We start from the raw sequence: 27678 nt of genomic DNA, 5'->3' as shown, positions 1-27678 counted from the left end.
CTGCCACTGTCTACAACTGCCTGAAAGGAGGTTGCGGCAAGGTGGGTGTTGGTCTCTTCTCCCAGATGATAGGTGAAAGGACAAGCAGAAATGGCCTCAAGTTGCACCGGGGAAGGTTCAGATTAGACATCAGGGAAAATTTCTTCACCACAAGGGTTATCAGGCATTGGCACAGGCTGCCCATGGGGGTGGTTGAGTCACCATCCCTAGAGGTATTTAAAAGACAGGTAGATAAAGTGCTTAGGGATATGGTTTAGTGGTGGACAGGTACAGTTGGACTCAGTGATCTTGAAGGTCTTTTCCAACTAAGCGATTCTATGATTCTATGATTCTGTAATTCTGTGGCACATAAAGCAAGTTTAACATGTGCCAACAGTGGCCAAAGCAATGTCATTTGTGAGCTAGTACAGGCCCATGCTCTCTGCTGCCAGGCCAGTTTAGATGTGAGATCAGGTCCCCATCAGGATTCAGGATCTGGCTCATACAGCTTTCCTGCTGTAAAAAAAAAAGGCCATCAACTCTGTGATATCACAATCCTACTACTACTCTAGGTTTCTTGAGGCTTTGGTGTCTGGAGACACGCAATTATGTGAGTATTCTTAAAATTGCTAAAATTGTGAGTATGCTTAAAATTTCTAGCCCTTTCCATGAAGGTACATGTGAAAAGCAGGAGTCCTGAAGCCTCAAAACTCAAAAGAGAAATAGGATGTACATAAATTACATAGTGTGTACTTAAAATATCATTAATTTTAAGGTAGTCTAGGGGTACTGATTGTAAACAACTCTAGCAGACTCTGGTATATATTGCTACTCACTGTCTGGGGGGGACAGAAAAGGAGCTGAAATACCAAGTAATTGCTCAAATCTATAGCACCCTTGTATCTCTGTCACCATTATGTACATCACCAGCTGCATTGCAGTTTGGCCGTTTACCATGAGTTCATGCAGTTCATTGCAGGCACTGCAACGAGGACATGTTCTTTTGCAGCAACTCAAAACACGTCAACATTCTTTAAATTTCCTACTCTGCCTTCCCATAAGCTGCCTGTTAATGTTAGTTTTGTTGTGGACTTTCAAGGTGGTTAACAGCTGCAGCCTTTCCACGCTTTCCACAGCTTGTCACTGTATAGATCTGGAGAGTTTCTAAAGCCACAAGCAGCGAGTCTTCTTGCCTGTGAAAGGCTAAACCTATAACAAGATTGAGTGGATGCTATACAAAGGGCATTAACATCTTTGTGCAGTGTTTGGTTTGCCTCAGTATTTGCAATCAAACACAAGAAATAGCTGTTTTGTCTGTTCTTGTTTAAAAAATCTGTAGTACTATAGAAGAAGGACAGTCCTTGATGTATACCCAGAAACTGATGCACAGTAGTCTTTTCCCAGCACTATCACACATATCTGAAATTAGTCTGGGCAAGCCACTTCGTTTGGGTTTTTTTTTTTTGAAAGGCAAGAGAACTATATCCTAAGACTATGCTCACCATAAAGCCAAATTTGTAGGTATGATTATCATATAAATTAGATATTTATCTTCAGAAATAAATGGGCTAGGTAGAAAAGACCACACTAACACCCTGAGGATATGCATTTCTGGCCCCCTTAGAAGGGTGGAAGTGAAACATGGAGTCACTCTTGCTGGATTTAGAAGTTGCAAACAAATCAGAATTTCTTAGAGAATTTTCGACATCCAAATTGTGCTCAGGCCAGATTTCATTTGAGCTTGGTCTTGCAGATTTGCATGACTCTACCTTAGTCAACATTTTTGGGTGTTGTTATTGTATATGTTAACTGGGTGTGCAGTTGTACGGATGTATATGAAAATATATAGCTGAGATTTAAATTCTGTATTTTTGTACTTACATCTTGTTTTTCTCACTATCTTTCACGTTTCATGCATTTCAGCCTTCATTTTTTAGAGTCTACAAAGCATTTTTAAATACCGAGTCTTGTTATTTTTTTTGACTGGCCCTTTTCCTAGGTACTCTTTCCATCTTTTCCTAGGTACAGCTTTCCATCTGTAGCACTTTCTGAACTCATTATCAAGAAGAAAAACAAACCAAAGCAGTGTTTCGAAGTTGAAAGCAACATTTATTTCCAGCCCCAGTTACAGGGTAACTGTTAGTGTGTGAATCAGTGCAAGTGAGTCAGATCCTAGAGTTGCAATGAAGTTTTTTGCCCTGAGTTGGGATTGCAAAAATAGACTTCTGGTCCTATGGTAAAACATAACTACTTGAGGAGTAAGGTACTGAACATTGACAGGAACTGCTGTAAAGCTAGCATAACTTTAATATGTAGGGAACGGAGTACTCCATATGCTGCTGTGTGATTTCCTTCTGGCTTGGAAAGCAAAACTAAAGTGCTTATATTTGGAAGGTAATTTTCAATCCCCAAAATATCTTTTCTGCGTTTACTTAATTTTGCTAGAATGTTGGGCAGGCTGACCATAGCTCAGGCTGGCGGGAGTAATGTTTGTGTCATTCAGCAGAAAACTCCCTTGTATGAGCAGAATTTTGTTTCATTTTTGTTTTTCTTCCTCTCTCCTCCTCCAAGGCTCCTCCATACATAGGGAGGTCACAAAATAGAAGTAAGTTGTATCCAGAAAAGTTCAGATTTTGAAATAAAAACAAACCCTATGAATACTTATTAGATTCTTGTTAATGAGGTAATTTATGTCAGGGCAGGATATGTACAAAATAGCACAGGAGAGAAAAATCTCGACACTGTAAGACATGCCAACAAATTCAGTGCACGCATTAGTCCCTTTATATGCCCCCAATGCAATCTATAGATCCCACAAGTGACCATATTCTGTTTGTGTGTAAAAACTCCTATATATGTAAAAATCATAAAAGCAGCAATTTTACTAGTGGGAAAAGATTATTGTGGTCATTTTATATAGCATATAGGTTTACTTAGAATGAGTCCTCATAGAAGAATGCAGAACCATGAAAAACTATTAAAATGTCATGATTATATTAATTTCATATTTAAAGGAATACTTCACTTTAAGTTATGGCTCCAAAATTACACTGCTCATTCATGATTTTTTTTAATGTGTAATTGGCTGCCTCCAGAAATGTCACAGTAGGAGGAAAAAAAAGTTCATTTTCCTTGGCATGCACACTGTTGCTATTCCTGTGTTCATTTGGCTTGGCTTGAGTAATGAAATGCTGCAGTCTGAAATAACTTTTTATATGTTGACATGTGCATTTAACTAGAATAAGCAGGCAGAGTGGACCAAGTTGGATTCAGCAATGAACAAAATGTATCTTGTATTGCGCCTTTTAATATATGAGCCTGCACTTATGATTCTTTTTCATTTCTTCATTGTAATGGTGTAAATGCACCTCCTAGCTGCACACAGCCCCAGCATAAGGACATGAAAGGTGCTAAGCAGCAAGTTAAGACTAGTTGCAGGAGGAAGAGAGGGCAAGAAGTAAAGGAGGAAATTGAGGGACATAATTTTATCTCTTGAATATAAAGTTGAGAGGGGATTACTATTGATCTTCTGAAATTTATTTATCCAAAAAAAACCCCAACCTGTTGATTTCCAGAGCAGATAGATCTTTGCTTCTTTGCTGACTGTCCCTTCGTCTGTGCTAGGGAGAATCCTCTCAAGTCTCAGACACGTTGAGCTGGACTCCTGAAACTTCACTCTATGTTCTCCCCTAGCTTGGCCTCTTTTTCATTTCTGGGACACTATGGAGGCTTCTGCCAAACTCCAGGAATGAGATGTGATGTGCCAGGCTGATCTCTAAATTGCTGACCGCTGATATTTGTGTTTGAAATGGTGGTGTAAGAGAAAGGCTGCAGCCTTGCACTGCAACTGTAGGTATGCTCCTGGATGGGGCACTATGGGGCAACACATTTCCCCCCATGTCATATCTGCTCCCCATTTCATCCCCAGCACACAGCTTGGCATGCAGGTCTCACCTGCCGGGAGGCACCTGCAGGTAGCCAGAAGTCACCAGCACAAATATGAAATATGGATGATATTGATGTTCAAAAGACATGGCTGGTGTCTCTCTATAGGCAGTGTCCATGAAAGCTGGGTAGGAACAAGTGATAGCTTTGCTGCAAAGCCTTCCACTCTGGGGCTGCAGGTACATGGCATGAAATAATTTACCAGTTCATTGCACATGTCCTCCTTAGCTGGGGCTTTCCTGCAAGCCCAGCTCAGAGGCTTGTACCATGGCCTGATTTGTGGTTTCATGACAGCGTCTAGACCTTACACAGGGAAAATCCCGAACGCTCAGGGGGATTTAGAACAAGAGCTTAAAGACAAAGAGTCAAGTAAGAAGAATCCCAATGAAATTTTGTGGGCAGTCCCATGATTCTGAATGTCTGTTTTGCTGCCTTGGCAAAAGTCTTAGATTTTGCTTTCTGCGTTTTCACTGCTCATCGTTTCTGGGGAAGACAAACATTTTTCTGTCCCACCTCCTTACACACACATGGGACTGACAAATACCACAGAAGAGAAGATAGCTGTGTGATAAGTGTGGCTTAGAAGAACATGCTAAAGATCAGCAATGCGTAGTTCTGTGCTTGTTTTGCAAACTAGGCAAAACACCTTATTCGGTTATAAACAGGAAACCTGGGCCAAGTTTGTAATGGTTCATGCCCAGGGCCACTCCCTAGAGGAGCTAAAGCTTGATGTACTTGTTGAGATGAAAATCATGACACACCCCATCATTTGCACATTGTTGGGACCTGCTGCTAACCACATCTCAGCAGAGGTTTCTAGTTTTTGTATGTTAAAATTTTTGGCACAAAGATGTAGGGGTCATTAAAAAAAACAAAAAAACAAACCAAACCAAAACAAAACACACACACACACATAAAAAAAGCACAACCTATAAATCCAGGTAAAAAATTAAGCATAAAGGAAACTTTAAAATGGGTCATTTAACGTCTACTGCACTGAAGTCTACTACAGCAGTCTCACAGCCTATAATAGAAGTACCGAAGGGGTTGGGGTTTGTGGGGGTTCTTATATCGTTGTGTTAGATTTATGCCTCTACAGCATAATCACAATGGAGTTGGAATAAAGCAAACATATTATAAGCAGGAAAGAATAGAATTCAGCATGTGCTTTACAGGTAGTTTCTTTCTCATTCAGCTTTCTTTAGGTATAGTTTTTAATCTGTTCTGTGGTGGAGGACAAAAATCTCATCACAAACTTGAACAGCTTTACAGTTTACAACAAACTAGATATTGAGCTCTGTGTCCTTTGGGAGAAATGCTCAAGTGTAGTATTTATTAGCGTTTAAATAATATGAATTTTACAAGTTTGTCTGTACAGATGTGTTTTACTTCTAAACTCTCCCCATCCTCCACCCCAAAACCATTAATGAAGTTTGCTGTTCTTAAAATAGCAGTTCTGTTTGGAATACCTAATAGCTAGGTTTCTGTTGTTATTCCTGCCTCAGTACATTGGTCAAAAAAGGAAACATAAAGAGCAGCTCATGCCTCCCTGTGTTCAATAGATACCTGTGTTCCTCTTCTGGTAGTCTCACAGCCTTCACCATCCTGTGGCTGAGGAACTCAACTGCCTGTTTCAGCCACAGTGCATTTAGACCTCTCCGTTTCAACCAGCAGACTCTGGTCTGATTTGATGGGAACCATAAAATGGCTCCACTTCTTTTTGAGCTGAATGATTTATTTATTTATTGCTTCTATATTTATTTATGGCTAGTGTCAAAGAAAAGACTGTACTTACAGCCTTTTCATCTTCTCCCAAGTGTTGCCTGCACACTTAGCTGGCCCAGCGCAGAAATATTTTCCCCTTCTAAGTGCACTTGCTCTTTGGAACTAAATCCTCACAGACAAACTGCAATGCTACTGCCATAACACAATGTCATAATACTTTGTAGGTCATTTATAAATATTATTGCCAGGGCAAATAAATGTCTCCAGAGTACTTAGTCTACTGCTAATAAATAGTTTATTTAAGCTTCTAAGAATGGTGACATTTCACTTTGAATATCTTTAGCCTCTTAAAAACTGTTAGTGCAGAGGAAAATAACGAAAAATAAACTGGAAAAAATATGTTGCAGATCTATTCCCCCTCGCCCTTCATTTTAACTTTCTTAAATGGGGTCTTTTGTCAGACTGTATGTCTCTATGTGAAGCTGGTTACAATGTTTGTTTAACGTATATTATTTAACATCTCATTTAGTATATCGTTCCGTCTTTTTTTTTCTTTCATAGTTACATACAGCTGAAATAGTGTTTGATCTGGTTGCCTCTAATGTCAGTGGTGGTAATTAAATCCCTTTTGCTACTTTTCCCTTTTCAGGTATTAACTTTAGAGGTAGTAGTGGTGTTTTGTTTGTTCATTTTTTGATGTTTTGTGGTTTGTTTAGATTTATCATTATTATTTGTGTTGCTCTTCAGTTAAAAAAGGTTGGGATTCAGTTGGATTCTTTTAGTATAATACACAGACAGACACCAGAAGTAAGAAATTATTTTCTAGCATTCTAGTAACAGTGTTGAACTTTTGTGACAAATGCTAAAGAAAAGAGGCGCTGTACATGTCTGTTGGAAAAAAATGCAACTCACTAACAATGACTGGTGGGGCATGTGGCTGCCAGCACTGCATTTTGGACAATAGACAATAGTTTCTTGGTTGAGTTTTTGTGGTGGGTGTTTTGACAGCTCAGTAAAGGTGTTCACTCTCCGCTCTTTTCATACAACAACTGAATTTATGTCAAGAATAAATGCCAAAATATTCTTTCATGTGTTTCCCATAAGATGTGTCATTTCATGAAGGCTCAGGAGGAGTTATAAAGTAGATATTTTATTTCAGCATGTGTGGAACATATTTCTATTGCAGCCATCCAGTATGGAGAAAAAAATAATGTTCCAATGAAAATCTCTGGTGATTTTATAAAAAATTCCCGTTTAAAAACTACAATGCCTGCAACTCCAAAGATGGTTGATACATCTTCTGGCAGATGTCTGCACACCAGCCTCTGCCAGCTGACGAGCCATGACCAGGCAGTCTCTAGAAACTCTGGAAACAGGCAGGGAAAAAACAAAGCAAAATCCAAACAGATACAGGAGGATTTTTAAATGAAGAGAGTCAGCTGGAACTTGGTCAAAGTTTTCTCCTGTAAAGATCCTGGACAATTTTGTACATACCTTAACCAAATCCCACATAAGACTATAGGGAAGGGAAACAAGCCTCCCAAATGCCCTTTAAAAGACAAATGACAGGGTTTCTAAGGGCAAATCAGGAAATTCCCTGCACTTACTTACGAGTTTATGACAACACAGGTGTACTGTCCTGCAGAATTTGACTTGCACATGGTTTTGTCATTTTAAGAGGAGCGGGTAGCTCTTCTGACTAGGATTTCTTCGTTATGATGTTTGTGTTAAAAGACGGACTTCCCCTCCATTCATGGTTTTTACCTCAGAATACCATGAGCTTGTCTTTTTAGGTTCCTGTGTATGAGATGTTTGGGGGATGGGGGTTTTTTTGGTTCGATTTGGTTTTCTTGTCTCTTGGAAAATATCAATTGATTCTCTGAGCATTGGTTTGTTCTGAGGTTCCTGGTTGGTTTAGGCTGTGGTCTCTGCCCATGGCCCCTTTAGGACATTAATCTTGATCCCCAGTGAACAACAAGGATGACATCAAAAGGTATAAAGTAGGATGTTTCACTGGTCTGTCAGAGTAAAATTTGATTTAAAAGACTATGAAAAAAAATTTTCAACTAGGTTTGTAAAGATGGCTAAGAAAAATACGGTTTTCAGCTCCATTTGTCAGTAAGGTTGTGGCAATATAACCCGTCTAAATTGCTTTGGGGAATTTGTATTCACATTGTTGCAAACTTACTAGATTGATGGCTATAATTTTCGATCTTCTGTCTCTGGGAAAATGTAGAGGAAAGGGGGAGATGTCTCTAAAGTGTGAACACTGAAATAGCCTCAATGGTAAATTTTTAGGACAGATTTGCTATGCAAAGACATGGGCTAGTCTATATCCCTAGGCTCCGAGGATAGAATTCAGAGTGTCCAACCTGGGAAGACTCTATGCTAACTCCTGGCCACCTCACTAACATTTTCCTTTCCAAATTTAAATCTTTTTTCCTCATTTTTAAATGACCCCACAACTTCTGGAGATGCCACTGTTCAGCCAACGCTTCTGCCGCAGCTGCATTTTTCATTCTTGAAGGAGAGAGGAGACAGGGAGCATAAACAACTAATGCAAACAACATAATTATGTTCCAACAATATCTTCCCTCTTTTCTAGGGGTTTTAGTAAACACCACCTTAGTCCGTTTCCTGACCATGCTTATGTAGGATAGAAAGCCTTGGAGGAAGGCACAATGCCTTTCAGCTTTTGATTTTTATCTTCTGTATGGTCTTCAGGGCATGCAGCCAGTATCGTAAGGCTTTATGTGTGTTTAATATCAATGAACTATTTTAGTTTGGACTCGTTCTTCATAGGCTGCATAAAGGCACTTTTTGTGAGATTCAAATTTCACTCATAAAAGCCCTTGCTAGTAGCAAGCTGCATTCTGCTCAGTAAAACTGTCAAAATTGGCAGTTTCAGCTTTGATCATAGTAACAAATCTGTTTGACCCCAAGTTTTCAGAAGGGTCCCTTACACATAAGGGAAAAATTGTTGCCCTTTCCAAGGGAAGACTCGAAAGCACTGGGAAAATGATGCTGTTGTGTGTGAACATTTTGACCCTTTGCCAAAAGAAGTAGCTTGAAATTTAACTTGTTACTGAATATGGTAGCCCCTGGAAAATAACTTTTGTATTTGCAAAGAGTTTAGGGAGACCAAGTATGTTTGCAAAATAACTGTTTAGCCTTTTTACGTGCAGAGAGCTAATTCTTTAGATTTCAGTTGTGTAACTGAGAAAAAGTTAGATTTTGGGATAAGTAGGTGTTGTATATTGTGTATGATAGATGTTATCAGTATGAAAAAATAGATATTTGAAGCTGCTGAGTACCATTTCTAGATATTTAAACGTGCTTCAGGGAGATGCCCAAAATAAAGCATTTACATTTCCGTGAGCCCAGAGTGGCCTGGAGTCTGGCTCTCACCTGCATGACATCAGGGCCAAGAAATCTGGCTGGCCTGTGAAAGCTGCTGGCCACAGCTGATGGAGCTGACCTCGAGCAAGCAGCTGTTAAAGCTTTCTCTGCAGACTGTCAGAAGTCCCAGCTAAACCAGTTGACTAAGCAGGATAGTTTCCTTGGAAAGGCTGTTCAGCCTATCCAGAAGTGGATAAGGTGGCTCTTCCTTTGAGGTGCCTCTTTTTCTACCACCTGTAGAGAAAAGCCCAACCGGTTTAAAGTAGACACCCAGCTTTCACACAGCTTTCACGCATCAAATGCGTTGTATTCTAGCCACATTGTCTTTAAACAAGCTCCAAACAGTGTTTGATGCCTTATTTCTTCTTGTGTCCTAGCATGATGTTATTTTCTGGCAGAGAAAAGTCCTGGAAAAAAATGGCTGCATGTTTCCACCCCAGGCCAAGTTTGGTAGCACGCATCATGAGGAGTGTTGTGTAACGCAACTCTTCACCTTCTTGTGTTTCAGATTCCATTACTGCTGCAGCCAGTGGAGCTATACCAGTGCTGAAAAGTATTAGAGTTTTTCCTACTGAGGAAAAGAATTAGGACTGAGGGTCATGGGTAGGAACTGAAAAGAAAGTACACTTGTCTCTCCTTAACAGTCTGCAGGAAAAAACAAAAATATGTTAAGATTTTATGAGAACTGGGTAGAGGTAAAGTTCCCAAACTCTTATTTTTTTGTTTTTTTTGGTTGGTTTTCTTTTTGGCTAATTGTCTGTACGTGTATCTTGTGTAAGTGAAAAATACTTTGGTTCACCCAGAGAAGAGTAACGTTCTTCATGATAGTAAACCAACACTCTATAAATACCTATAATCCCAGGATCTCAACCTCAGTGACAGCATGGCAAAAGCAGTTTAGAAATCATATGCTCAGTATTTCATTAGAACAGTGCTTTCTTTCTGTCTCTCTGAGTTTTTAATAGACATTTCAAGCTGAGATGACTGTTAGCACTTTCTTCTGGTGAGACACAATTTTGCTAAATATATGTTCTATAGGTGTAGCTATAAATGTGTACAGACAGATTATACACTTTCTGTAGTAAGTCAAGTTCATTTCTAGCTAATTTTCTAATTTATTCAGTGTTTATATTGGCATAAATTTTGCTTTAGTTTTATTTGCATGTGCTCAGTTGTGAGACATTTTTTGATATGAATTTACATGAGTACTTTTTTAGTTCCTATGCCTTTATGGGTAAAGAGTTGATTTCTGTAACTTGGATGTTTAGCTTGATTAGGGCACAGCAGCAAGACTGAATTTTGTGGTTTTGAGAAGCAGATTCTTGTGTCTGAAAGCATAATTAAATAATCGTAAAAATAAAATAAAACAAATAATACTCCATTCACATAATTCATTGTATGGGTTTGTATATTGAAGGGATTTTGCAATGAAATGAAATAATTAATAAAATTAAAGGTAGTTTAAGCATGTTCTTTATTTCCCCAAACATACTCACATCTGTGGGAGTCAGTGCCACGTAGATTATAAAGTGGAAGATTTTTGCAGCGTTAGATACATTGTGGGTATCTAGAACACATTATTTAGCATTTTCTCAAAGCCAGATGTATGCCTCATGCCTCTTCATGCCTCAGGGCCTCAGCCTAACCACTATTATGGATTTAGAAAGAAATTCTGCTATAGCTAGGTCATCCCTTATAACTGTCCACTAACAATGCCATCACCTCTCTGTGAGATATCTTTTTATCTGACCCAGATGCTAGACCCTGTTTTCCTCTGAAAAATAACGCCCCACAAGACAAGCAAGAACCCTTTCAATGCCATGAGGCTAAAATTTCTCTTGTATTGAGGATAAGCCTGCCATAGACAAGATACCTCAACTTTGCACTCTGCAACTGAAAGCTGTCTCTGAACAACAGAGCAGTAAGTGTAAAAACACAGTGAAAGGTGAAGGAGCTCCAGTCAAGTTAGTATGTAGCTCAGTACCTAAAGGAACATCCTAAAGTATAACCAGACCAGTACAAACAAAATATCCCTTTATGTTTTCTGTAATCCAGAAGACTGCCGGAAAAAAAAAATTCTAAAGATTCTGTTTAAAAATACATTGCTGTCTTAGGCTTCGGCTTTTTGTGTTAAAGGTCAATGCCCTAATCAAAAAGACAATTCCCATTAAGCCATTTTAACAAAACTGTTAATCAGGTTGCAGAATATGCAGCTATCCTGAATTCATAGTTGATATCTAAGTTTTCTATGTATAAAACAGAGGTCCAGACAACAATAAGATCCTCTCTATGCATGGATTTCTCCTCCTCCAGAAAAAAGAATGAAAGGTGATCTTTCAGGTCCCTTTCAGTCCAAACCATTCTATGTTGCTATGATTCTATGGATGGACAGGTGCAGGAACCTGCAGCTGCACTCACTAGCTCTGAACTCTTCTGTATCTTATGTTTATCACACTGTTTGATCTCTAGTATTCTGCAGAGTGCTTCAACCTGAAAGAGTTGTCCTCTGAAATAGTTTCCCCTCTAAAACTCCTCTCCAAAACACACTCTGACACAGTTAAAGCAAATCCCTTATTATCTAATTCAATGACAAAAAAAAAATCTTTGTTAACACAGAGTTAAAAATGCCCAGTAATTTTTCATGGCTTTCCAAAATGCCTTGCTCAGAAAAACTCAAACTTCTGAAAAAATAAAGCAAAACAAATACCAAAAACCAACAGAAAATTAGGACACCTGGCATATACCAACAGAACTTTAACTGTGACCGCCTGGAAGTCACAGTCCCTGGGAATTACTGGCAAGTTTACCAAATGAGCTCACTGCAGTAGATTTTATTGAGTCTGTTGGTCCAGCACTGCATGTATTATCAGTAGGCAAGTTTGAATCTGCATTTGGTTTTGGTTTCCTTTGGGTTTTTTCCCTGTATTTTAAACAAGGTCAGAGGAGTATTTTGGTAGAGTTTAGAAAAAGGTGTTTCAGCCATCCCTTCCCTTTGTTGCAGTCACCTCCCTGCTTGATGGAGGAGAAATGTATGTCTTATCTTGTCATTTCTGGGAGTTCAGACTGTCCCTCTTTCACTGTCATCTTTCTTAGGTCATAGGACACTTAAAAGGGAAGAATACACTACTGGCAGGCTCATTTCGTTCGCTGACTTTACCAATCACTTTGTCTTCCTCTAGTTTCTCTCCCACCACCTCTTTATGCATTCCTGCTTTCTAACCCCAACAGTCCCTCCCCAGGGCTACCCGTCTCTGTGTTTTTACAACACTCAGTGCCCTTACTCCTCTCAATTCTGCCACCCCAAAAGCCATCTAGTGAGTATTCACATATGTACATTCCTATCCTCTTGCAAATGTATTACATCTACCCAGCAAAACCCCAGCTTTCTGAGCAGGGGTTGGTTGTAGCTGTCTGCTAGAGGTTCATCACTTATGTCTTCTGCTGAACTTTCTGAGACTGGCTACAGTTCACATTCCAAGGCCATATCTAACCTTGGATCAGGCAGGTTCCACTGCAAAATGCTGGCTGGAAATCTTACCTCAATGTTGTGTTTATCCACATTGCCATCTGATTTAGACTGAGGGTGTTCACACACTAAGTGCCACTCATAATAGTTTTATCATTTTTCTCCAATTGCTGGAATCAGGAAGGTCAGGTAAAGAGCAGTTGAGCCATGATTTGAACTTCAGGACATTCAGAATTATCCCAACACAAATCAAACCTGTCCCTTTGAAGACAAGACAAGAGGGAAATTGATTTGGAGCGAAGACTGGATTTTGGGAGCATCTTGCTCAGATTATTTCAACCTTGTCCATGAAGCCAGCACATTGTAGTGTAAGCTAAATAAGTTACGAAGGGTTTTAGGCACTTAAAAAACAGCTCAATTTCAGCCTAAATTTTAGGGCTTTCCTACTTCAATTATGCTACAATCAGCATTTCTCCTGCAGTCTCTTTGTAGTAAAACATGAAGAAAAAATGTGATTATCTTACTGTTGTCTTTTGTTCAAAATGTTCAATTTGTCATGTATTATGGTGAAGGGGGGCTTTTAAAGTAACCTCAGTAGATACTTTATAGAATCATAGAATCGCTAGGGTGGAAAAGACCTTTCAGATCATCAAGTCCAACCATACCTATCCGCCACTAAACCATATCCCTAAGCACTCCATCTACCTGTCTTCTAAATACCTCCAGGGATGTGACCCAACTACCTCCATGGGCAGCCTGTTCACTGCTTGATAACTCTTTCAGTGAAGAAATTTTTCCTGATGTCTAATCTGAACTTGCCCTGCTGCAACTTGAGGCCATTCCCTTTCATCCTGTCACCTATCACTTGAGAGAAGAGACCAATACCCATGTCTCTACAACCTCCTTTCAGGCAGTTGTAGACAGTGATAAAGTTTCCTCTTAGCTTCCTTTTCTCCAACCTAACAGCCCCGGTTCCCTCAGCTGCCCTTCATAAGGCTTGTTCTCCAGGCTTCTCACCAGCTTCGTTGTCCTTCTGTGGACACGCTCCAGAGCCTCAATGTCTTTCTTGTAGCTAAGGGCCCAAAACTGAACGCAGTATTGAGATGCAGCCTCACCAGTGCTGAGTACAGAGGCAGAATCACTTCCCTGGTCCTGCTGGCCACAGTGTTTCTGATACAGGCCAAGATAGCATTGGCCCTCCTGGCCACCTGGGGACACTGCTGGCTCATGTTCAGCCAGCTGTCAAGGAACACCCTGAGGTCCATCTCTACTAGGCAGCTTTCCAGCCACTCTTCCCCACAGGGAAGATTGCACTGTACGAGGTTGTTGTGATCCAAGTGCGGGACTTTGCACTTGGCCTTGTTGAAACTCATCCCATTGGTCTCAGCCTATCAATCCAGCCTGTTCAGATCCCTCTGTAGAATCTCCCCACCCTCCAGCAGATCGACACTTCCTCCCTGTTTACTGTCATCCATGATCTTACTAAGGGTGCACTCAATCTCTACATTCAGGTCATTGATAAAGATATTGAACAGAACTGGCCCCAGCACCAAGCCCTGGGGACATCACTTGTGACCACTCTCCAACTCAATTTAACTCCATCTACCACCACACTTTAAGCCCAGCCATCCGTCCAGTTTTTAACCCAGCAGAGGCTGCACCTCTCCAGGCCAGTGGCAGACAGTTTCTCAAGTAGAATACTGTGAGAAACTGTGTCGAGGGCTTTACTACATTCCTTGTAAACTACATCCACAGCCTTTCCCTCACCCATTAAGCAGATCACCTTGTCATAGAAAGAGAACAAGTTAGTTTGGTAGGACCTGTCTTTCATCAACCCGTGTTGACTGAGTCTTATCACCTGGTTGTATTTTGTGTGCTGTGTGATAGCACTCAAGATGATGATATTCAAGATACTTCAGAGGGAGCAGAGGAGTGAAATGCTTTGCAAAATCTGGCCTTTTGTTTGAGAGAATTCAATTACTCACAACCCCAAAACAACTTCATGGATAAAATCTCTATTTCATCTCACTTTCTTATATGTGGAGTTCTACAAGGAGCACTACTTTCAGGCATAGTTGTGATGTTTCTTAAAGTAAGCACACAGTGTCAGCTTTTTAATTCCAAGATGGAGCATTGCCAGATCCTTGAGTTTTAGTGCTGATGTTGGTAAATAATGTGCAGTTTTTGGCTAACCATACAGATACAAATTTGTGGTTAGACCAAAAAAGCAAGAACAGCACACTGACAGAAATTGATTCAAAGGTAGATTCACTAATAGTTGTGCTCTTGTTCCAGCCTTTCAGTTACACAGAAATGAATGTTCTGTGCCCTTTTGGTTTGAAGCAGAGATTTATGTTTAATTATAGCATTTCCAGTGATTACATGTTTGTGCTTCAGTAACTGCTAGATGAGGAGGAAAGTTGAAACAACTTTAGTACTAGTATGTCGCTCTATCAAAAGATATGCATTCAGATATCTCAGCATGGGCCCTTCTTTATTTCCTTATAAAGGAGAATATATGACAAAATTTGCACACTACTAGTCATTCAGAAAATTAGCAGCAGGAGATGGTGATTGCCTCCACTGCTTCTGTCCCTCACCTTTTCTTCTATAGGCAAATAGTTTAACACCCTGATCTTAAAAATGACAATGATGGTCCAGGGTTAAGAATGCGTTCAACTCATCCAGACCATGAGTTCTGCAGAGATAAGACAAAATATTTTGCCATCAAGAAGACCTAGATTTAATTATGAAAATGTACTCAGATGCCCAAAATTCTGCCATTGTATATGGTTGACAGGTGTGCTGCTTTGGCCAGGCTGAACATCTAGGCTTCTCTTTAGTGCCTAAAATCACTTGGAATTCATGGAGGAAGAGGCTTCCCTACCCCTTAAGTCTCCAGCGTAGGTGCTGGCAGAGTTCTTGGGGAATACCTCCCACACAGCAGCAACTTTGAGCTCAGTAGGCCATTTTCTCTCAAGGCATAACGGGGGAGGCAATGCCTATGTTTTGCAGACAACTTCGGGAGGCACGTTGAGCAGGACTCTTAACTCTCTTGCTCCCTGGTTATGATGCTCAGATAGAAATAGATGGGAGGTCTGAGCTAAGGGCCGGCTCACTGTGCTATTTCTTCTTTCCAAGCTAAAGAAAGAGCATTTGAAATGCAGAGTTCCAACAGATATATTGTGAGATTTTGTTATTCAATGAAGTAGTAATTAGAGCATATCTACCAAGCATATCTAATATTCATTCTAAGTTTTTCTTTCAGAAACTAAAATCCATTATTTCTCTTCAGTTCTTATGTTTCCAGCATTTAGTATCTTGGATAACAAAAGCCTGTGTCTGTTCATAAAAAATGTAAAGGAAATTTGAATGAAATCCAAGCACATAGACATGTCACATGGAACTAAGCAGTCTTGGCCAAGTATAATGGTTTGTTTCTAAACAGATTTCTTCAGATTTTCTGTTTTGGAATGAAAAATCATATAAAATGGCTGCTTGGGGTTTTGTATTTTACATCCACAGCATGCAGTAGTTGAAACCAGTGTTATTTCCAAAGTGTCTTCAGCAGTCTGAGATACAGACCATGACACCAGGCACCTCATAAAGGCACTGATCTTGGCTTTTATGATAATTCTGCTATTTATTGAAAATGTATGATTGCACATTGCGCAGTAAGTATAACATTAGTAAATTCCCATCCTTGTTTCGTAATCTGCATTACAGTTGCCTGGGGAGTTATATTTAAAAGAAGCTTTGTTTACCTTCTTAGCTGAAGGCTCCTATAAACAGTGTATTTTTCTTTTAAATTTATGCACAAGGAAAATATTAAAAAAAAACCAAACTACTGTGCCAAAAGTTCAAAGGCTTTTTCTCCCTCCAGTACTACTTTTATGACCATGGAAACATTGCTTTTGTTTCAGTAGAAAAGCTGAAGTGAATTTTAATGAGCTGAAAACTAAAGAACACAACAGATTTTAGATATGGGGTAACTAAGTATAGCTGTAGCTGTACTGGAGATACAGCAAGGCAATACAAGTATTCTTTGGAGATAACTGAATTAGAAGATGATGATCACAAAATCCCTCTGTGTGGTGGAATCTCCGCTAAGTCAAAATGAAAAAGAAACTCTTATCAAAATTAGAGAATTCTAAAAAAAATAAGGCAACAACTTCAAAGTAAAAGAAAAATAGGAACAATGTATGCCAAACTTCTGAAACATGTAGGATGTTTTATGAAATGTACATACTAATATAAGTTCCAAAATAACTAAATTTTTCAAAACCATATATTAACATGCACTTAGATTGGAATCCTCCTTGGCTTGAAGATGGCTGAATATTGCTCTGCCTGGTGAGGAAAAAAAGTTATTCAGTCCTCTGCGGGTCACAATCTGTGACTGAAAGCAGGGGCTATCAGGATGCAAAGAAAGGAGCACTTTAAAGAATGCACAAGTAATGGTCATTTAAGCCACTAACCCCAGAACAGAGATGTGGAAACTGAATTCTCTATTATAACTAACCAGGCGCTAGATTTGGGGGGGCTATTGCAAGCTTATGATCTGTTGCTTTAGGAGAACAGTTTTTCTCTTGCCACCAAAGCTGAAGGAGCAAGGTTAGATGTTTTTCAGGTCCATGTGCAGAAAAGCCAATGCAGTGACTGAGTTTGGCTTCCACAATTAATACAGGACAGATGTTGATTTCATACATGCAGCGAGTACCTATAAAATATAAGCGATTAAATAAATCATAGTGATTTTGCAGATGGCATCTTTTATTGGAGCAAGGCAGGGAATTATTCAACTTAGGATAAAATTTATCAAATAGAAATTCAAGTCTGAGCTAGCTCCTTGTATTGCCAGTGTAGGGAAAAAAAAACCAAACAAACAAAAAAACCAAACAAACAAAAAAACACCAAAACCCACATTTTTGAGGTATAATTTGTCCTAAAACATGTGTCTAATCCAAGACAGGTGAGTCTTTATCTGGAAATACTTGTTTTTCTCCATTGACTGCTAAGGAAGTCTAGATGTCTAGCTCAAGTGTAAACTAGATGAGATCGATCCCACTCCCCATGCCTGGTATAGAAAGAGATATGCTTTCTCTCTCTTATTAGCAGAGGGTGATGTCTTCCCAGCAATAGCTGAAACCTTAGTAGGAAGAATGCTTGGGGGAATGGCATTCTTTAACCAGATGGAAATGATTCAGAATACGATTACACCCTTTCCTAGACAAATTCTTACTGATGTGAATTAAAGAACATTTCAGTCTAATTAATCCTTGTTCTTTCTGTTTTGGTTGCTTAGGACATTAATGTTAGTATTTTTCTGTTCCTGGATACATTTCGTACCTCAATCTCACTATGAGAAGTAGACATTCCTCACAGACTGCAATTTTGCTCTTGAGTATGTAGTCCTCACTTGATAGTCCTTTGATCTTCTCTGTTTGCATTAGGCTCCACAACAAGAAGCAGAATAAGATCTTAGTCATTTTTATTTCTGGTAAAAGATTGCTGGGCACCTTCATATTCAACTGCAAAACAGGATACAAAAAGAAAAGAGAATTATTTTGAGCTGACTTTAAAAAGAACCAAGTACTATTTTTAGTGTGTTTACTACTTGCCAAAGGGATTTTCTGTTGTCTGAAACCCAGACCACTGAGGTTTACCACTGCTTGTATAAGATTTTTTTCAATAATGCTGTTTCTTTTTAGATAATTGGTATGGCTTCATACGGCTTTAGAAGCCCTCCTCTCTCTGTTCAGCCTGGAATGGAGGATTTACCCCATGGTGGGGGGAGAGAGGGTGCAGTTTCTGGGTCTGGCTTTGAGTTGAGTGAAGCAGGTGGAGCTCCTATTGACATCATCAGTCTCTCTGGTGACAGAGTTAGGCCCAGGACTGTTTTGGTTTAACTGAAGCCTACTTGGTTTCCTGGTAAGTGTGATACATTTCTAAATATAGCTCCTTACATCGGAGGCAGTAATATTTACCTATGCAAAGTCAGGTGAGGTAAACACTTCTTTTTGGTCAGTTTCTTTTTAATGGAAATGAGTCTTGAAGTATATTTGACACTATCATGGCATGATGGAGCTAAATGCAGAGATTGTCTTCCTTTTTTGGTATCTGTTATGTCTAGTTTTATTTTCACTTGGGAAGCCGTGAGTTAGTGATCCTTCATTCTAGCTGTGTCGGTCAGAGTGGGCGTTGCAAGCTCTATGAATTTGGCATTCACCTTTTAAATAACACAGCCCTGAATGAATCTGTTGACGGAAGCTGAGGGATTTAAAAATACATTTCAAAGTATGCAATGGGATTATGACAGAAGGCTGTGCCAGAAAAAATACAGGCTTTTACTATGCTTTTATAGTTGCTTAAGCACACATTAAATAGTTTGAACTCTCTCTTGCTCTCTTTCTTTCTCTTTTAAAGAAGAATGTACTGAGAAGTACATTCATTTAGGACTGTGCCATCAGGTTAATTCAGCTTTGGTTCTACTGATGGCTTTTTAAAAATCCCTCCTGTTTATTTTTGATAATCTGTGATTTGGGATTTGACATAAACTTCTCATTTTGTTAACATAAATGTTATTTAAAAGCTATGTATGAAAGTTATTTACTCGAATTCTTTCAACAGGAGAATAAATTTCTGACCTGTAGGTTACAATCATCTTGTCATCTGGTACTGCTCTACCCTTGATGAGCAGTAAAAAATGCTCTTTTCCAGTCATACTAAAAAGGTTGTTGTGCCTATCACGCTTTGTGGTATTTTCTACTTATTATTGTGTAGGAAAGCGATCTTTTTTTGGTACAAAGATGGAGGAAAAAACGAAACCTTTAAAATAACTTGATGGCTTTTTAAAAATCAGTGTCACTTCAGTAAGCTCTCTACATAGGACACATTAGTGAAGGGAAACTTTTTAACATTACCTAAAGGGAGAATACAATCATCTTGGGGACGGTGTGCTTCACTTACATCTTCTATCTGTGCTGAGGTCTGAGTTTCAGCTGAGTGTCCAAGAAATGTGAATTGACAGTATTTTGCTCATGACAATTTAATGACTGGTTTTCTGGTATGTAATCCGGGACATTCAGTGAATTTCGGCACAGAGGACTCCTGATCCAATATTTAGTCTTTTTTTCAGGGTTTAGGTTTCTCCACTGTTGCAGGTAGGCATAGATTTTATTGAATATTGCCCTAAATTATGAGATTCAAAAAGAGCAATGCCAGTGGGAAATGGAGGACCAAAGCACCATTCACCGAAGCAACAAGTTGTGCTTGGCAAAGAGCAAGGTAAAAATATCACAAAGAAGGTGGAGCTCTCCTTCCTTGGAGAGCAGCAAGTGTATCTCTGCCATGGTGAGAGAAGGCTGACATTACAGTTTCCCCAGCAAGACCATGAGCTCTATGAGTGGCAGAGTAGCAGCTACTGGTGTCTCGAATAGAGAAGAAAGGCCACTCTCTGCCTGCAGCTGACTCAAAATTTCACTGTTTGTCCCCAGCAGGAAACACGCAGCCCTGGGCTTCCTCTCAGAGTCCCACCTCACAGGTGTACTTCCCTACCACAAGGAGCCTCAGTGCCAGGGATGGGTGTGCCAGGAAACAATACCAGAGCTAGCCAGGGCTGTGGTGTGAACATATACCCACACCCTTTATCTTAGCCCTAAGAACCCTCATGAGAGTTATAGGATTACCATGATCTCCATTTTCTAGCAAGCCCAAGTGACTGGACCATAGGGCCATAGGACACCTCATGCTGGCTTGTTTCTCTTCCTTTGAATGGCATATAATAATGGCTTTGCATTAGTACAACAAGACAAAAGTAATGTCTTTTGGTAAAAACAGGTGGATTATAACTAGAGAGAGAGGATACCGTGAGCAAGTCCATTAATTTTTCCATACCCAAGTGCCATATCTATAAAGCGTCACTTCATGAACTGCCACAGGCATGGCACAGGTGAAATTCTCAGTGGCTGCAAAGCACGTGTTTTGCAGTGACAATAACCCTGTACTTGAAACTCCATATGACTTGATGTGATAGTTGCATTTGCTCTATTTTTCTGTTTGTTTTTTTCTTTTTATAATAAATATTTCTATTCATAACCAGTCTTCAGTTGCTGAAGCAGTGAACATCACTGGTATTCAGCTCCTTGTTATCAAAGGAATACAAACAGCAATGTACTGAGGGAGGAAAAAACTCATTTAAGGTACAGTTTTGTATTTTAAGCTTTCCAGACAGAGTAAAAGATTAAAAATTCTTGTACTTAAAATCAGCATATATTCCTGGCTAAGAAAAATATATCTATAGATGAGTTAAATGGAAGAAAGATGCTCCTTCAAGAACAAAACTTCAGCCTTAATAATATAGTGGTACCCTTGGTCTGGTACCAGGTGCAGAAGTTGACTGTTTCAGCAAGTTTTGATCTGCTTTTGTTGCCTGTAATGTCAGTGTCAGAAGCAACTTAGTATTTACTCTAGCATATTACTTCTTTGTTCAGCAGTAGCATGTCAGAGCCCCAGTTACACAGTGAGGCACATTGCTAACACATAGCAAAATGTAAAAAGAAGTAGGGTTTTGTTGTGCCATCCTTGCTCGTGCTGAAGGTCCCCGTACTCTCTGAGGAGTCCCACAGAGGGACCCTCTGTTCCCTTGAAGAGCTGAGGAGCTGAGCAGCACCAGAAACAGCCAATGAAGGAGTGAGGCAAAGAGTATCTGAGACTTTGTCTGGTGCTCTGTAAAGTCATGTTAATGGGAGATCCGGGAAAAAAATACGGCATTTGAGTCATGCTGGTCACACACAGTGAGTCATGAGGCTGGGAAGTCACAGATGGATGAACCTTGCCAAGTGTGGGCAGATTTGGGGAAGCTCTGGATGAACTGGACTCCCTGGGAAGCGTAGGCCAGCTTTGGTTTACTTTTGCATTAGGCCACATCCATAAGCCACAAATTCTCCTGGTCTCATTTATGTGACATCCCAGATGGTCAGCTGCACAGACATTACTCCAGTTTGATGGATATCTGATCTCACAACTAATTGCTCTACACCAGCAGTCCTAATGATGAGAGGGGAGAGAGCTAACACTGCTTGAGCTCCTGTTACTTTCTTTCCACTTTCTTGCTAATCGTGGGCCCAGCGAGGGAGTCCTCAGAGAACTTAGCAAGAATTGGTGGTAAAGCGCATGACATCGTTCTATGAGCACTCTGGGAGGAAGTGTAATATTGGAAATGAAAATAGAACAATTGATTTGTGAGCTTAGCTCTACATTGACACAAAAAGGGTCATTGAAAGGGCTTTGCAAAAAGTAGAGAAGGATATTTGAGAAAGTGCCCAAGTTGCAGAAATCTTAAACAATGGGTTTTTTACTGTAAAATACTTTAGTGAGACTCTTGAATCATACTTAGCACCGTTGACAATGCATGTCATCTGTTGACATACAGAGAAAAATTGAAACACATTCAGACTGGAGCTATTTTAGGCTGTTTGTTGTAAGCTCTCTGCTTGGCTCAGGCTATATGCTTGAATCACTGTAGCCTGCCTTCTTCTCCAGTCAAGTAGCTGTGGGTTTGGCAATGACCTGCCTCACACAGGGAGATAAGGCTGTTTGTACCATGTCAATGACCAGAGGCAGCCACAAAACATTAGGCAGGCTCCTGACTGTCGAGAAGTTGAAACTGCTTGAAAACAGCAGGGTCAGTCTGCTCTCAAACACACTGATATTATCTCATTAGTGGTGGCATTTACTGCACAGCACAAGGAGCAGAAAGAGAAAAAAAGTAAAGCAAACAAATAGTTATAGTATATGGAATCCTTAGGCAGGAGTGTTACTCAGCTGTGGGATTTGTCTTTGTTAAAGAAAATAGTCATTCGCAGATTGTACACAAGTAGCAAATTATCACTTATTTATCTTGCCTCAGAATATTTCTGCTTCAGAAATTCTCCTTCCAGCTGGCAGGGAAGGGAAGGATTTTACCTGAAACTCAGTCCTGGTACGCAAAGCTTTTTTTTTTTTTTTTTTGACAGGGCAAGAAGGTTTGGGAATGAGAGGCAAGCCTTACTGTGGAGCTCTTCTCCCCTCTCTCCATATTCACCTCGTCCTTACTTCTGTCAGACAGTTTTCTGTCTGTTCCTCTACTGCTAATTGTAATGTCATAAATTTAGCATTGACTTTACTGTGGCATTATGGTATAAAGATTCAAGAGGAGACCGGCCAGGAGGATAAAAATACTAGGCAATTCACTCTTGAGATTAAGATATAGCCTTTTTGTTCTTTATCTGTACAGCACCTATCCTGATGGGGGCAGGACCAGTGAGGCCCCAGCCACAACCACGCGCATGAGTAATAACCAGACAATCAATCCCCAGGAGCAGGCAGGAGTGGCAGTAGATGTGAGAAGTGCACAGGAAGCTGTTTTCTTCAGCAGCATCTGATATGTCTGGCAGATGTATTTCCACTAGCCTGTAAACACAGTCACAAACATATGAATGTTTGAGATGTTTTCACGACAGGACCTCGAAATAGAGCTGCTTAACACCATCCCTGCTAAGTACTTCAGGATGGACTTTGACTTGCAGCAACCTAAAGCTGGTACGGCCACATGCATGCCCAGCCCTGCGAGCTGTTCACACATGCGATTCTCACAGACTTGGGGGGCACTTGTTACATGAAGGCTTTGCAGGCTCAGAATTTTTCATTTCCACCAAAGTGTGTATTGGGGTAACTTCCACAAAATGAGTCCTTCTTTAAGTCATAGATAAGTACTGTCTGCTGTCATGGTACTCTCTGTTGTGAATCAGTAACTCACACACCAATCTGCTAAGAAAGTCATCAAAGTTACCCTTCTGTAATAAATAAGTCCATGTGATGTCAGAGACAGAGGCAGAGAAGCCTTAGAAAGAGAGCAGAAACCAAGAGTGAAGAGAGGAAGAGGAAGCTGAGGAAGGGGCAATAAACCTCCCTTTGTAGACACTCCTTGCAGCCATATCGTAGGGGGATTTTTTTTTAACAAAAAAGTGATAAACATGAATATATGTTTTTTAGATAACAGAAGAAACTCCTTGGTTTTCCAGAACACAAAATAGTTCTTAATTGTGGTTTCCCAAGGTAAATGTGTTATTTGGCAAATAGCTTATAATGTGTGCATTCACTTGAAGGATTGTCTGTCTGAGCTGTCAGTGAATTATACTTTCTTGGGCAAACTAAATTATATGATTTATTTTCTTGCTTGTGTACAGGTGCAGTTCTAGCTCATGTAAGTTGTTATGTACAAGTGCTAAAATTACAATTTCCAAAAACTGTAAGGGGAAACCCCCCTGCTCTTAAGTTATTGACTGTTTTGCTGAGGTAGTTTTCAAAAGAAAAAAACCTAGAAGGCTGCATGCAAAGAACTAAAAAGAATGTGTTGAAAGTGTAAATGCATGCAGGCACAAAAATATTCTGGGACTTGCTCACCCATAGAGGAATCTATAAAAAGACACTGAGTTAATACTTTGCAGCTGCCAGAGTGGGTTTTGAAGCAACTAAATTCAATTGCCAATTTCACGTGTTCTGGATGGACTTTTCACAAAACACTTAACAGTGAGTTTAGAGGTTGTTATGTTAAAAAAAACCTTTGAAACAGTAGGGCCCCTATTTGTATTTGTTGTCATACATAGGCATACTGCTTTATAACACTAGGGGAATTATTTTCAGAGAAACCAAAAGTGCTTCTAATTTAACAGAAATAGTACAGACCAAGCTGCGGGCAAAGAAATGTTCATTGAGAAAGGAATAGGACAGGAATGACACTAAATAACACAGTTACAGTTCAGTACCAACAGAAAAGATTTTTGCAATGTTTTTTGACTAAGGAGTGCACTTGGTCATAACTGATAGGGCTAAAGTGACCTTTCAAATTTTTGTCCTGAAAACCAGGAAATGGGTATGTTGTGAGAAAAAATAATGCAGGTTGCAGTCGGTAATGTATTTTTAAAAGTATTATTCACTTTATCTGGATGTGTGTAGTGTAATTAAGGTCTTTTTCTTTTGCACAAGGTCACAAATATAAGAGTACAGAAATTTGAGTATGAACTTACTGGGAAAATAAGTTCTTCATTTTTTTCAGAACTGATATCCTTATGAAGCATGTTGTTACTCTGGCCTCTGGACAAATTTATTCTTCTTTCCTTCCTTCTTTATTTATTTATCTATTTATTTTCTCTGCCTGGGACATCTTCACACTAGGCGACTATTCTTGGATCCACAAATGAAGAGAATGCAAAGAGACTTTTAAAAAAATCAGTACTCAAGAGACTCCCTGGAATATAATCAGTTATAGATTAAATCTTGATGATTAGACACATCTGCAGTTAATTTGCAAGAAGGCTGCAAGTTTTTTGCTCTCACCTATTCCTGTGCATGCTTTGTGGTATGTCACCTGCAAAAAACATTAAGACTTGCATGTGAGGGCATACAAAAGGACATGAGGCATCTTTTTTTCTCCTATTTTTGAGTAGTCATTTCTTTTTAATAGGTTAGTTTTATTTGTTATCATATGCCATATTTTGCTGACTGATTTATTTACTCTACCCCAGTTTCCCTTTATGATTTCTTTGTGAATGAAAGTGCAGTCTGACAGAGATATCAGTATAGCTCACTACATGTATCTGTGTATTAAGCTGCCTCCAAATGGACCCATAAAGACTGTTAAAATACACTGTTTATAGGTGAAACTTAGAGTGAATTTGATTGATATTTTTTCACAATACAACATAGGGATGCTTAGAGTGGTGAAAGAGTCTCTGGCTGTCTGGCAAATATCCTGCAATTTTGATTGTACTCAGACAGGAAAAAATACAAAGTATTTTCTGAAGCTAAGTGAACAATCCAAAGTGGAGGATGTATTTAACACGTTAGGGTTAGGAGTCTGGCCTGCATCATGCCTTAAGAGCTCTACTCAGGACAGCTCCAAGAACAGAAACAGAAGTAGTATTAAGCAACCTTCACCAGTCCTTCCCTCAGCACTTAACACAATCTTTCGCACAGCCTTTCTTTGCACTGAAGATCAACGTGGGTATGCTTTTTGCACAAGTAACATGATGGAGGTACAGAGGCAGTCATGTAGCATTCAGACTACCTGGGAATTCTCCCAAAAGCCTCCAGAGAGTGAATCTCCCAGGCTGTAGCACTGCAATGAACTTCTATGTTCTTTTACTTGCTTAGTTTACCTGAGTAAAGAGTGAATTCTTTGTATATATAACTCGCTTTCTGATTTGTGTTACAGTTAGCTTTTAGAATTGTTTTTGCTATGAACCCAAATAGCCTTTTCAATTTGGAATCTGTCAGCTGAATCATATGGCACTGTTTCTATTTTTCAGTTAGGTAAAAGCACTCACAGAACAGATTCTCAAATGCATTTCAAAGTGTTTTGGGTTTTTTTTTCCTGTCATTCATAGTGGTAGTGCAATACTCCCTGGAAAAAGGAAAAAGAAACATAAGCATTTTTTGTACGAATGTTGTTACATTTATGTTATTTTGTCTTGCTTACACAAATCCAACAGTTGAAGAAGTGCAAGGGAAAAGACAAGCTTAAAAGAGAGGCAGAAGCAGTTGGTCCTTGCAAAAAGCAAGGTGTAGTTTATTGTTATGCTACAGTTGTTTGACTTCTACTGTTACTAATCCACTCCAAGAGCAGAATTTAAACCAGAAAAAGGATGTGTCAATGACCAAGATCATGTCATTGAAACTACCATGTACAGTCTTGATTTTCTTTCCCATTCACTTACACTACAAGAAGACAGAGGAGCCATGAAGACTGAAATTATTCAAAAGCAACTATTTGATGTGAATTTTTATTTTGACATATGTTGGTAATCCATGACAGCAAAATGTTCTAAAAATTAAATGTCATACAAATACCATAGAAAGAGAAGCACCAAAACTCCCACTCACTTTTAAAGCTAAGCTCTTTAGCGTCTCTGAAAGAGCAGTTAGTTTGGTACCAGAGTTTAATGTAATTCGGAAATAAGCTGCTTTCTATGATGTCTCCTGACATGAAGATAGTTCTAGATACTCTTAGATACTCACTAGTGAAATACTGTTGATAAGTAGTAAAATTATACAATTTGTATGATCACATTTTCCACTATACCCATAATACCCAGAGTACTTCTTTTATTTGTGTTGAAAGAACAGATTTTTTTGCTTGAAGCTTATTATTCTATTTTATTATAAATCATAAAGAATTAGGGAAGATTCTGGTTGTCTGAAAAACATATATATAAATAAGCAAAGAAGGGCAAATTAAGTGCTATATATTACAGAGAGGGTGAGTGAAGATAATGCTCTTCTGCAATATATTTATTTTTAAACTTTGTTGATAGATATATACACATAGTATATAAATAATAGAAAAATCTGCCTTGACATCAAGCTTAAGCTAGATATAATATACAGTGTTGTGTGCCATTAATAATACTAGTGTTTCAGAGTTAGAAAAGGTACAAAACAGAATGGTCAAATCAGCCTGTGACAGGGAGATGGGAAATTAATTATCAAGAAATATTAGCCATAGTTAGGCAGCTTTGATAATAAGCTTCCCAAGAGATATGCCGAAGACCATACTGAAAAGAAAGAAACAAAGAGAACGAATCACATCAATCTTTTTAAGGCAGTCACTAATTTGAAGAGTCTGGTATTTAGGATAGCAAGGGGTAACTCAGAAATGATAAGTATTTCCGGCACACTTTTTTTGGTGTTGTTGAAACATAGAATGAATAGCTGAAGTCAAGAGCAACAAGTTAGGGTTTTAAAAGGAGATGGTTTGTTTTCTTTTTGTGAAGGATTTTTGAGATTACAACATTAACTACATATTTAACGTTACAATGATAAGTTCTAGGGTGATTTGTATTTATTGGGGTTATAAGGGCAGGCCTCAGTGGACCATATGGTGCTTTTACAGGGCTGTTTCTAATAACAAAAATGGCCCAAAATTGTATTAACTTTTCACGGATTGATAGAGAAACAAACTGTCTTGATAGACATTTGCAGAATGGTTTAGAAAGGACATGGGGTGAGGGGAAGCCCTGCATGTTTTCTAATTGAATGTGTGTCTATACGTTTGAGGTTTTAAATTGGGTTTGGTTTTCCATTCTCATAAGAAGTAGCTGAGAAAAGAGACAGTGGAAATGAAA

At 39.2% G+C, this 27678-nt stretch overlaps 1 protein-coding gene across 5 annotated transcripts in view; it reads left to right on the top strand.

The window, feature by feature from the left end:
* LOC104066628 (potassium voltage-gated channel subfamily KQT member 1) overlaps positions 1-27678 on the top strand; it is a 488485-nt gene that overhangs the window by 293641 nt on the left and 167166 nt on the right. The window contains exon 17 of one of the 5 annotated variants that reach the window (XM_054079197.1): positions 9557-10123. The exons of the other annotated variants lie outside the window; for them this stretch is intronic. Within the exon in view, the coding sequence (XP_053935172.1) occupies positions 9557-9598 (42 nt within the window). The 3' untranslated portion in view covers positions 9599-10123. Of the gene's footprint in view, positions 1-9556; positions 10124-27678 lie in introns of those variants that run through there. 5 annotated transcript variants of the gene reach the window in all.

Source organism: Cuculus canorus, chromosome 1 (genome assembly GCF_017976375.1).
Source record: "Cuculus canorus isolate bCucCan1 chromosome 1, bCucCan1.pri, whole genome shotgun sequence".
NCBI classification, from domain to species: Eukaryota; Metazoa; Chordata; class Aves; order Cuculiformes; family Cuculidae; genus Cuculus; species Cuculus canorus.
Note: the sequence above shows the minus strand (reverse complement) of the source record. Positions and strands in the feature narration are given on the sequence as shown.